At 42.7% G+C, this 12,500-nt stretch overlaps 1 protein-coding gene across 1 annotated transcript in view; it reads right to left on the bottom strand.

The window, feature by feature from the left end:
• myo15ab (myosin XVAb) overlaps positions 1-12,500 on the bottom strand; it is a 143,526-nt gene that overhangs the window by 13,736 nt on the left and 117,290 nt on the right. The window contains exons 57-59 of the mRNA XM_042103536.1: positions 10,447-10,577; positions 8,045-8,139; positions 7,820-7,897 (exon numbers count right to left, since the gene is read on the bottom strand). Coding sequence (XP_041959470.1) covers positions 7,820-7,897; positions 8,045-8,139; positions 10,447-10,577 — 304 coding nt within the window. The remainder of the gene's footprint in view (positions 1-7,819; positions 7,898-8,044; positions 8,140-10,446; positions 10,578-12,500) is intronic.

Below are 12,500 nucleotides of genomic sequence, written 5' to 3'. Positions count from 1 at the left end.
TATTAACCTCCGTTGCTCAGCCAAATGCCTTCCTGTTACGTCCTGGTATCACTGAGTTACAAGCGATAAACGATGTTTGATGGTCACAAGTTTAGGCCCTACTTCATTAGCGGTTTATTTTTTTGGATTATTAAAGAGTGTTTTTCATTTAAAGGTTTGACTTCGTGCTTATTCAGTAGAGCATTTAGTGCTCTCCCCAATCCCAGACGTTCACATTGCATGTTTGTTTGTAATGGATGCAACCGCGAGATATGCGTTTGACAATGAGTTGTTAACAGAACCAAGACATATAGCCCAGCAGCAATCTAGGGACTGATCGTTATTTATTGAAGGGGCCACCGGAGGAATTTTGAGTGCTTCAGTTGGAAGTTGCATGACCCTCTCTTGCCTGCTAGAAATTGTTCAATGACCCTCCGACAGAATTGTTAAAAAATACATGACCCTCCCCTGCCAATTGTCTTCCGCCCGCGCCACAGCCACACACTTTGTGATAACGTTCTTAAATCAATCTTTCCCGTGAGCTTGCATGCTACCAGTCCTTCCTTTTCAATTCCTTTGCGCCTGTTTGCACAATTTCACAAATAATCATATGTGATCAATAGTATGACAAATAATCCCTGTGCACGGGGACCGAAACAATGCATGACAACTTTTTCCGTGTTTATCACGTATTTTAACTTTCCCCGCTGTCTTGCCGTTTTAATGTTTTCCCGTAGAATATCCCATATTTTAATACTCTCATAACAGCCCTGCCATCGGGCCTGTCTCTGTGTTGCCCTGTTGCTACCCCTTGCCCTTCCAACGAAACAGATGTCTTCAAATCATCGTTTTCCTTGCTTGAAGGCGAACTTGTGATGTTAACCTATTTAAGTTTAACGGCGCGATTGCCGTGAGAGCACGATTCATTGGCGCTTGCATGTTCGGCCTTATGTCTACGTGCGCACCTGAGGCTACTCAGCTGCAAGAGAAATAATTTCCCCTGTTTGTATGTTCACTGCAAGTTGGCCTACCATAACTTACCAACTCTGCACTGTAGACTGGCTATTTATATTTTTCTGTGAAATAAGCAAATGTATTTGTTCAACTTTATGAAGCAGAATTACGCATAGGGCACTTGGAACATAATACATTTGACAAAGGACAGATGTATGTTGCTAGTGACAAAATATTAACTTTCAGTGTTTTACGATGTCTTTGTCATGGGGAAGTGTTTTTCCCCATGCATTTATTCTAGGTTACTGTCAGTGACTGCCGTGAGAGAAGCGGGTTCTGTGTTTCGTTCATGTCAGTGACTGACGCGAGAGAAGCGGGGTCTGTGTTGGGTTGTGTTGCGTTGCGTTAATTTATTTTCATTGGGCATACCGTGCCGTGCCGTCCACAGCTCTTCAGTTCTGACAAATCCAAAATTACTCCTTTTGAAACAATGAGTGCAGGAAGCGCGTATGTATGGTTATATTGCTTGACGGGGGGGGGGGGTCCCAAGCAGCTTTCAGCTTTCAGCTTTCAGCCATAAGGCTACTTTGAGAACATTTCAATTCACCCGACACTAATATTCAAAATGTTGAAAACTATTTTGGCATAGCCTATAAAGCAGTTTAATTAAATGGAATGTTAGTTGTAAACAAACGAGCTACTTGGTGAGGCTTGGCCTCACAGATGCGCTCGTGCCTTAGATGGCAGGAAAAATCTTCACGATAGGCCTATTAACTAACCACCCGATTCACGTTGGCTGGGGGGAAGGGGGGCCATCAGACAATTGTGCCCAGTTAATCCGGCCCTTCCCCCAAAAAATCACACCTTCCCACCTCTGACAGCTTAAAAGAAGTCAAGAGGACTCCTTACTCACAGACCTATTCACAAACCTGCGGTTTTGAAATCCTATGCAGCTACAGGAGCTTCCAATCGCGAGGAAGCAATTTTGCATTGTAGGCATAACTAACATGCAATAACGCCGCCAACAACAACCAAAACTAGGCTAATCATTGTTAACATAACATGTAAATTAAATGTAACATTATTGTGAATCAAATTAAAATGTTCTCTTTTGCAAACGTAGGCATAGTAACAGAATAATTTAATAATGTTACAGTATAAGTATATATACTTTTTTGATCCCGTGAGGGAAATCTGGTCTCTGCATTTAACCCAATCGGTGAATTAGTGAAACACAAAGAGCACACAGTGTGCACACACTAATCAAGGGCACTTCAGCAGCAGCCCACTGGTCGGGGCTCGAACCGGCAACCCTCCGGTTACAAGTCCAGAGTGCTAACCAGTGGGCCACGGCTGCCCCTGTTACAAAGATACTACATCAATCCGTATGTTTCATTAGGCTACTAGGCTATTTGTTTTGCCTTGATTCATTTAGGCTAGGCATTTTTATTCAGGGGCTGTATTCACAAAGAATTTTAAGGCTAAAAGTAGCTCCTAACTGGCGAATTTAGGAGCAACTCCTAAAAATAATGGGCGTGTCACTCCTAACTTTAGGACTCCTAATTTTTTCACAAAAAGTAATTCACAAAGCATTTTAGACCTAAAAGTAGCACCTAAGTCTGGGACAGCTTAAGTCGAGAGTACTCCTAACTCACTAAGACCTATTCATAAACAGCTTTTTTGTGGCATTTTACGTTGTGATGTTTTGAAATAGCCTATGCGCAACAGGAGCTTCCAATCGCGAGGGAACAATTTTGCATCCATAAAAGGGATGCAATAACGCTACCAACAACAACCAAAACTACTCATTGTTAACATGTAAATGAAATGTAACGTTTCATTGTGAATCAAATTAAAATGTTCTCCTCTTTGCAAACGTAGCCTAGGGATATGGTGACAGATTCATTTAATAATGTTGCAAAGGTAGGCTACTGCATCAATCCATAGGCCTATGTTTCATTAGGCTACTAAGCTATTTGTTTTGCCTTACTCTTTATTCATTTAGGCTAGGCCTTTTTATTCAGTTATTAATCATCTTCCGTCCTTCGCACTACTTGTGTAGCACACGCATTCTCCGACCTGTCACCTGTCAGTCATCATCGGAAGAGAGGTGTTTGGAATTCCCGCGTTACAATCGTCAGAAAACTGTCATAGCCACGAAGACTCACTCCTAGTTTAGGAGTTGTCTGAAAGGCTTTGTGAATAACTTTTAAGAGAAAACTCCAATCTAAAATCTTTAAGTGCGATTTAGGAGTAGCCTACTCCTAGTAGTAAGATGAAAGCCTTTGTGAATAGCCTACGGCCCCAGTTATTCATCATCTTCCGTCCTTGTGTAGCGCACGCATTCTGAGACCTGTCACTTATCATCGTAAGGGAGGTGTTTGGAATCATGCCCGCGTTACAATCATCAGCCAATCAGCCAATCAAGGTGGTCACGCTTGCCCATTTACCCAAATTAATCGTCGAATATTACTGATGATCATTGTTATTTAAGAAAATGCAGTGTGCGTAGGGTACCAAAAACATCTTGCTCGTAAAAAAGCATCATAACGCACATTCTGGCGGGTCTGTTATTTACTGTAGGCTGCGCAAACCACATGCCTTTATTTTGGGCAAGCCTGCATTCATTCATTCATTCAACCTTTATTTATTCTCGGAGGGTCATTGAGGGAAGCCCTCATTTTCAATGAAGCCGAAATTACAGAAGCGAAGCAAAGCGCTCCACAAAGAAGACAAAATTCGAGGCCTTCTGTTGAAGAATTTTATATAAAGCCTGCGCTGACAGTAATCCTCCTGCCCCTGATAGGCCTACCACAGCTGTGGATAGTGTGGAATGTTCAAGTAATAACACAATCCAATGTGTGTCTCAATTGTCCCCCGCTGACCACCTCACACATTTCTCTAGATTTTGCAACGAACTTACATGACACAATGCCATAACATATGCCAGTTTTAGGACACAGAATAATGTTTGTAATGATACCAGGTAGGCCAGGTATAGTCGAAGGTGCATGGTGAAGTGAAATTCTTACTTTGGAAAACAAACATTTGCCGATATCATCGCCGATCATCAGAATATTGCAACAGATTCTATGTTCTGGACTGTAGGTAACTTGTTAAGCCAGTGGTTCTCAAACTTTTATTTCATTCCCCACTTTGATCAAGGGGCATGACTGATGATAGTGGAGATAACGTGTTATCCCGACCCTTTTGCAAGTCAGCATCTTCGACGGTAGTCTATTAAAAATATAAGTTTTCGATGTCCAAAACGTAGAGCCATACTTTATTGTTTTAACGATCTCTATGCTACTCACAAAAATGTAGGCATGGGGACATGATGAAGTAGGTTATCCAGCTGTCGTGTGTTAAATTATTGTGATTACGAGCCAGTGGTTTTCAAACATTATGCGTGACTCGGACATCTAATTAAATGCAACAGGCTCATATCGTCCTCGCATTCGCAAAATGAGGACCAGTGTTTTGTCAAATTGCAAATAGCTATTCGTTTTAACTATTTTTTTATGATAGTAGCCTATACAAAAAGCACTTCATACTATCTTAATCTTGGAATATGGGGAGGGAAGTGGCGAGTCTGCAGTCAGCCAAATATGAATGTAATTCTGCGGCATAAAGCAGATGTAATTGTTTATTGTACAGAAAAATAGTCAATTGACTACATTGCAGTCAAGAAGTAGGGCAAATTAATTTACGAAACCAAAACGTGGGTCATATTTGTCTAAGCCTCTATTGCGTAGCCTGTTAAAAACGTCGCCAGATAGTATTAAATCGGCAACAACATTGTTTTCTGCAGAAGCCTACCCAAGGCTACAGATTAATTCTGAACAGTTATTTCTCTACTGGCTCAATTATCACACCACTGTTTTGATTTGCGTAGTTGCGTTAACCCCAACACTGACAATAATGTAGACAGCAAATTTCGATTTCGATTTCCGTTACCACCGTGTAGTCAAGCCTTAAGCCATACCCAAGTAGCCTAAATCGAGGTAATGTTTAATTATGCATGATTTATTTTGTTATTGAATTCGTAGGCTGGGATTACTCTCGGCAACAATTATGTAAGGGACGGCAGGCAGAGCGATGTACAGTGGCAGAGCGACGCACAGTGGCTGAAAGTGGTACTAAAGCTTCACGCCGCGTAATGCGCGAATGAAGTGGTCATTTGAAAGCGATGCCCACTGTAGTTAGTAACCATTAGCCTGTAAAATGAAGGAAAGAGAAAATGTGCTGCCTTGATCATTGATTGGAACATTTACTTTTAAAAAAACGGCCTGATGGTGTTGACAAAAATAAAGTGTTGATTAAAATAAAGTCCTCTGCAATGTCTGCAGCAAGGAATTTGCATACCACCGGAGTTCATCAACTCTAAAGTCGCACATCAATGCAAAGAAATAGTGTTGACATTGAGGGGAGTGTTAATTTATTTTCATTGTGTCCCCTAGGTTATATCTGTGGCCTGAAATGCCTTGTATGTGAAAAAAACTTTATTATTATATTGATATGAATATTTTATTTATATATTCAATGATTAAAATATTTAAAATACTTTCACAGCAAACATTATGTGATTAATTTAGATGAATTAATCACAGAGTATGTAATTAATTAGATTAAAAATTGTAATCAATTGACAGCCCTAGTATAATCATACGATATCATACTTCCTCAATGATATCAAGGGCCACACACACACACACACACACACACCTTTTATCAACACTCAAAGCACTTCACAGTGAAGGGGGAACCCCACTAACCACCACCAGTGTGTAACCACCACCAATGTGTAGCCCCCACCTGGAGAACCTCACTAACCACCACCAATGTGTAGCCCCCACCTGGAGAACCTCACTAACCACCACCAATGTGTAGCCCCCACCTGGAGAACCCCACTAACCACCACCAATGTGTAGCCCCCACCTGGAGAACCCCACTAACCACCACCAATGTGTAGCCCCCACCTGGGGAACCTCACTAACCACCACCAATGTGTAGCACCCACCTGGGGAACCCCACTAACCACCAGAGCCGGACAGTAACGGAATACATTTACTTGAGTACAGTACTTGAGTACAATTTTGAGGGATCTGTACTTTACTCCAGTATCATTTTTGGGGAGTACTCATGACTTTACTCAAGTACATTTGAGAGGCAAATATTGTACTCTTTACTCCACTACATTTCTATCCATAACCGTGAGTACCCGTTACTACTTCTAAAAAAAAAGGAAAAAAGAAAAATCTCGGAAACCCTCAATTTGTTGTTTCCCTCTCAAACGTGATTGGATTGTGCAGGCGCCACTGATTGGGACAGCCTATCAGCAATCACCTTCAGCTTTCCGCCAAAGTCAACTCCATGGTCAGATTTAGATAAAAGATGAAACCATGGACCAAACAATGGATGAAGACGCAGCAGGTCCATCCCGGGAATGTATCAACCTGTGGCCCCACCTCGCCAGACTATTTTCTGAACAAGTTAATGATAGTTTTCGCTTCAAGTGTTTCAATTACAAAATAGTATTTTGTATTTGAAATATGTATTTTAAATACATGTATTAGAAATACTGCCCATCCCTGGCAACATGGTAAAAAGATGAAAATTACTTGAATTTACTTCCAATTCATTTTACATTCTCCAAGGTATTAACATTAACATTTTTCATAACTCCATGTAGGACGTTTCTGTACATACATGTAAGCACTGTGGCAGTAGTAATGCAGTATTTAGAAAACGTAGGCTACTCTTGTACTCTTAATACTCAAGTACTTTTAAAAACAAGTACTTCAGTACTTTTACTTAACCCTTAGAGCCCTAAGCTGTTTTTAGGGCATTTTCACTACCTTTATTCATAAGGATTTATTCTGGTCATTGTAAGTGCCACACACACATATTACATATTGTTTTTTTCAGCAGAGTCTAGGCTATACAGATCTGTTCTTTTACTTGTACTTGAGTAAAATTTAGCAAAGGGTATCTGTACTTTTACTCAAGTAATGAAGCTGTGAACTCTGTCCGCCTCTGACAACCACCAATGTGTAGCCCCCACCTGGGGAACCTCACACACAACCACTACCAATGTGTAGCCCCCACCTGGGGAACCTCACACCACACACCAGCTTGAGGTGGAGAGTGAGGGAGGGAGTGAGCCAATCACACTGTTGGATGATTAGGGGGCCAGACTGAGTGAGCCAATCACACTGGGGGATGATTAGGGGGCCAGATTGAATGAGCCAATCACACTGGAGGATGATTAGGGGGCCAGACTGAGTGAGCCAATCACACTGGGGGATGATTAGGGGGCCAAATTAAATGAGCCAATTACACTGGAGGATGATGAGGGGGGCAGATTGAATGAGCCAATCACACTTGGGGATGATTAGGGGGCCAGATTGGGAATTTAGCCAGGACCCCGGGGAACCCCCTACTCTTTGCGATAAGTGCCATGGGATCTTTAATGACCACAGTGAGTGAGGACCTCGGTTTAACATCTCATCCGAAGGACGGCATCTCCTAAAGTACAGTGTCCCCGTCACTGCACTGGGGCATTGGGATCGATCTTTTTGGCCAGAGGGAAGAGTGCCACCTACTGGCCACCCACCAACACCACTTCCAGCAGCAACCTAGTTTTCCAAGGAGGTCTCCCATCCAAGTACTAACCAGGCCCACACCTGCTTAGCTTTAGTAACTCAGTAACACACACACACACACACACACACACACACACACACACACACACACACACACACACACACACACACACACACACACACACACACACACACACACACACACACACACACACACACACACACAGAGAGAGAGAGAGTACACAGTACACAGTACAAAGAGTGGACACAGTCAAACTTACTGAGCAGGTTTTGATTTTCAGGTGACGTTCAATTCCTCCAGGAAAGAGAAACAGCTGACGCTTTGAGCTTCTACCAGCCTGCATACACCACATACGTACACACACACTATTAGTCTATTGTAATATATTACATTATAGGTGTTTTAAGTATATTATTATGCTCTGTGTGCTCCATGTTGTTTGGGGAAACCCATCTTGGGCGTGCGTGCGTGTCTGTGCATGTACCATAATGGCCTTTAGCTCCATGTTGTTTGGGGAAACCCGTCGGCCTCCAAACTGAAAGGTCTTCCTGATGTTCTGCTCACAAGCTTTGGCAATGCCTATCAGAAGTTAACCAATCACCATCAGCTATTAGTTATCATTCACCAGGAATTAACCAATCACCTCACCAATAATTAATCAATCACCATCAGCAGTGAGTAATCATTTATTCTAAAACTGATAGTTCCGGTCCTTGATTGTGATTGGCTGAATCATGTTCTATGCCGTTGTAAAATGCAGCATAAACATACACCTTGACCGCATTTCGTTCTATATTACTGCGCTACCATAACTTGATACAAAAGTTAAAGTAGCTGCGTCTCGATGTTGCTTGGCAACCATTTAGATAGAGGAAATATATTAGATTATATATTAGGAAATATACAAGAATGATTATATTTCTAGTTGCTGTGCCTTTACTTTATGAAACTTTACCAGGTATTTATAGTAGGGCTGTCAAAATAACTGATTCATTTCGATTAATTCATTTGAGAAAAAATAACTGATTAGTGCAGATTAATCGATTCCGTATGACCTTTGACCCCGAGCTGTTCTAGACAGTAAAAATTAGACTGTAAAATGAAGGAGAGAGAAGAAAACGTGCTGCCTGGAAGTGTTGAAAATAAAGTCCTCTGCAATGTCTGCAGCAAGGAATTTGCATATCACCGGAGTTCATCAACTCTATAGTCACACATCAATGCAAAGAAATAAGTGTTGACATTGAGGGGAGTATTCATTTATTTTCATTGTGTCCCCTAGGTTGTATCTGTGGCCTGAAATGCCTTGTATGTAAAAAAACTTCTTCCCGAAGCACTTTATTTTGAATTTATTTGAATTTGAAGCACTTTGAATTTATTTCCTCAGCATATTAGGTCATATCATAGATTATTATGGCAATTATTTGAACAGTGAAAATAATAATAAAAGAGTTTTTGAACTTTAATGTCACTAATGCTGATTATTCAATGATTCATTTGAATTTAAATATTTAAAATACTTTCACAGCAAAAAATATATATGCGATTAATTTAGATTAATTAATCACAGAGTAAGTAATTAATTAAATTGTTTTTTTTAATCGATTGACAGCCCTAATTTATAGTAACAGTCTAAGAGATCTCCACAGATCTTGACATGGACTGGTCTGGTACTGGTTTGTTATATGATTGTTTGTGGTGGTACTGGTCTGTAACTGGTCTGTAGTGGTACTGGTCTGTGATGGTACTGGTCTGTGATGATACTGGTCTGTGATGGTACTGGTCTGTGCTGTTACATGTCTGTGATGGTACTGGTCTGTGATGGTACTGGTCTGTGATTGTACTGGTCTGTGATGGTACTGGTCTGTGATGGTACTGCTCTGTGGTGGTACTGCTCTGTGGTGGCACTGCTCTGTGATGGTACTGGTATGTAACTGGTCTGTAGTGGTACTGCTCTGTAACTGGTCTGTAACTGGTCTGTAGTGGTACTGGTCTGTGATGGTACTGGTCTGTGATCTTATTGGTCTGTGGTGGTACTGGTCTGTGGTGGTACTGGTCTGTACTGGTCTGTGATGGTACTGGTCTGTAGTGGTACTGGTCTGTGATGGTACTGGTCTGTGATGGTACTGGTCTGTGGTGGTAATGGTCTGTAACTGGTCTGTGATGGTACAGGTCTGTGATATTACTGGTCTGTGATGGTACTGGTCTGTGGTGAGATTGGTCTTTGATGTTACATGTCTATGGTGAGTCTGGTCTGTGGTGGTACTGGTCTGTGATGTTACTGGTCTGTAACTGGTCTGTAGTGGTACTGGTCTGTGATGGTACTGGTCTGTGATGTTACTGGTCTGTAGTGGTACTGGTCTGTGATAATACTGGTCTGTAGTGGTACTGGTCTGTGGTGGTACTGGTCTGTGGTGGTACTGGTCTGTAACTGGTCTGTGATGGTACTGGTCTGTGATGGCACTGGTCTGTAACTGGTCTGTGATGGTACTGGTCTGTAACTGGTCTGTGATGTACTGGTCTGTGGTGGTACTGGTCTGTAACTGGTCTGTAGTGGTACTGGTCTGTGGTGGTACTCTGTGATGGTACTGGTCTGTAACTGGTCTGTGATGTACTGGTCTGTGGTGGTACTGGTCTGTAACTGGTCTGTAGTGGTACTGGTCTATGGTGGTACTGGTCTGTGATGGTACTGGTCTGTAGTGGTACTGGTCTGTAACTGGTCTGTGATGGTACTGGTTTGTGATGGTACTGGTCTGTAACTGGTCTGTGATGGTACTGGTCTGTAACTGGTCTGTAGTGGTACTGGTCTGTGGTGGTACTCTGTGATGGTACTGGTCTGTAGTGGTACTGGTCTGTAGTAGTACTGGTCTGTAACTGGTCTGTTCTCACCCTGGAAGATCTGTGCAGGCCCCCTGCTGGCGTGAAGAAGGAAGTGCAGCAGAAAAGGCCTGAGCACCACAGAGCAGCGATAGAATGCCGTCAGAATGTAGAGGAGACGCCAGCCGCGCTGACAGCTGTCCCTAGAACACACACACACACACACATACACACACACACACAGTCAGGATGTGGAGCTGGATGTGATGATGCCAGCCGCGCTGACAGCTGTCCCTAGAACACACACACACACACACACACACACACACACACACACACACCGTCAGGATGTGGAGCAGATGCCAGCCGCGCTGACAGCTGTCTCTAGAACACACACACACACATTCAAGATTCAAGATTCAAGATTTCTTTTATTACATCTCATTATAGGTTTATAATAGAGTAAAATTTGTTGTGTTTTTTTCTTCTCAAAAAATAAATAAATGAAAGGGTGTGTGTGTGTGTGTGTTTGTAGAAAAAAAAAAGTGCCTTGTTGTCTTCAGCATGAGTTCAGCAATCTAACTGCTTGGTGAAAGAAACTACTTCGGAGTCTGGTGGTACGAGCTTTCAAGCTTCTATATCGTTTTCCAGATGGTAATAGCTCAAATAGTTCATGGTTGGGATGACTAGGATCATTCAAGATTTGTTTTGCCTTCCTAATGCATCTTCCCTCAAATAACTCCAGTATGGAGGGTAGGTCACAGCCGCATATGGTCTGTGCTGTACGCACAACTCTCTGAAGTGCTTTTCTATTGTATTGAGAGCAGTTCCCATTCCATGCGATTATGGTCCTAGTCAAGATGCTCTCAATGCTGCCTCTGTAAAAAGACCTCAGGATCTTGGGTCGCATACCAAACTTTCTCAATCGTCTGAGGTGGTACAGACGTTGTTGGCCTTATTTTACAGTGTGCTGAGTGTGACTGTCCCAGGTGAGGTCTTCTGAGATGGTAACGCCAAGGAACTTAAAGTCTCTCACCCTCTCCACTGTCTCATCATTGATGTTAATGGCTTCAAACTGTTGTTCTTTCCGCCTGTAGTTAAGTATCAATTCCTTTGTCTTGGACACATTCAGAGACAAGTTGTTTCCTTTACACCAATTCATTAGGTTGTTGATTTCTTTTCTGTAGGCTGTTTCATCATTGTTTGTGATTAAACCGATTACAGTGGTGTCATCTGCAAACTTGATGATGGTGTTGGTGTTGTGTATAGCCACACAGTCATGCGTATACAAGGAGTAGAGGAGAGGGCTCAGAACACAACCTTGCGGAGCTCCCGTGCTGATGGTCAAGGAGGAGGATGTGATGGAGCCCATTCTCACCACCTGTTTTGGTCCAGAGAGGAAGTCCAGTATCCAGCTACATAGGCCGCTGTGCATTCCTAGACTCCTGAGCTTGCCGCCGAGTATACTGGGGACAATGGTGTTAAAGGCCGAGCTGTAGTCTACAAACAGCATCCTTACATAAGTGTCTTTTTTCTCCAGGTGTGTCAGGGAGGTATGCAGTGCGCTGGTGATGGCATCATCAGTAGATCTATTCTGTCTGTAGGCAAACTGGTGACGGTCAAGCGTAGGTGGAATCATTTTGCAGATGTTCTTCACAAGCCTTTCAAAACATTTACTTACGATGGGGGTGAGGGCCACAGGTCGCCAGTCGTTCAAGCTGGTGATTTGGTTTTTCTTAGGCACTGGAACAATAACAGATGACTTAAAGCTGCTTGGTACAACACACGTGGACAGGGAGAAGTTGAAGATGTCTGTAAACACACCAGCCAGTTGCTCTGAACACACTTTGATTACACGGCCTGGAATCCCATCAGGTCCTACTGCTTTCCGAATGCACATCAGCCACTGTGAGCATTAGGCCTGGGTCAGAGAGGTGAGAAATGGAGGGGGCTCTTACTGGAGGTTTGATGTTAACCTCAAAACGTGTATAGAACTGGTTCAGCTCGTCTGCAAGTGAGGGGTGAGAGACTTGGATGTTGGATTAGGGCAGCCGTGGCCCACTGGTTAGCACTCTGGACTTGTAACCGGAGGGTTGCCGGTTCGAGCCCCGACCAGTGGGCCGCGG

The sequence above is a fragment of the Alosa sapidissima genome, chromosome 9, assembly GCF_018492685.1.
Source record: "Alosa sapidissima isolate fAloSap1 chromosome 9, fAloSap1.pri, whole genome shotgun sequence".
NCBI lineage: Eukaryota > Metazoa > Chordata > Actinopteri > Clupeiformes > Clupeidae > Alosa > Alosa sapidissima.
This window is presented reverse-complemented; position numbering and strand designations above follow the sequence as displayed.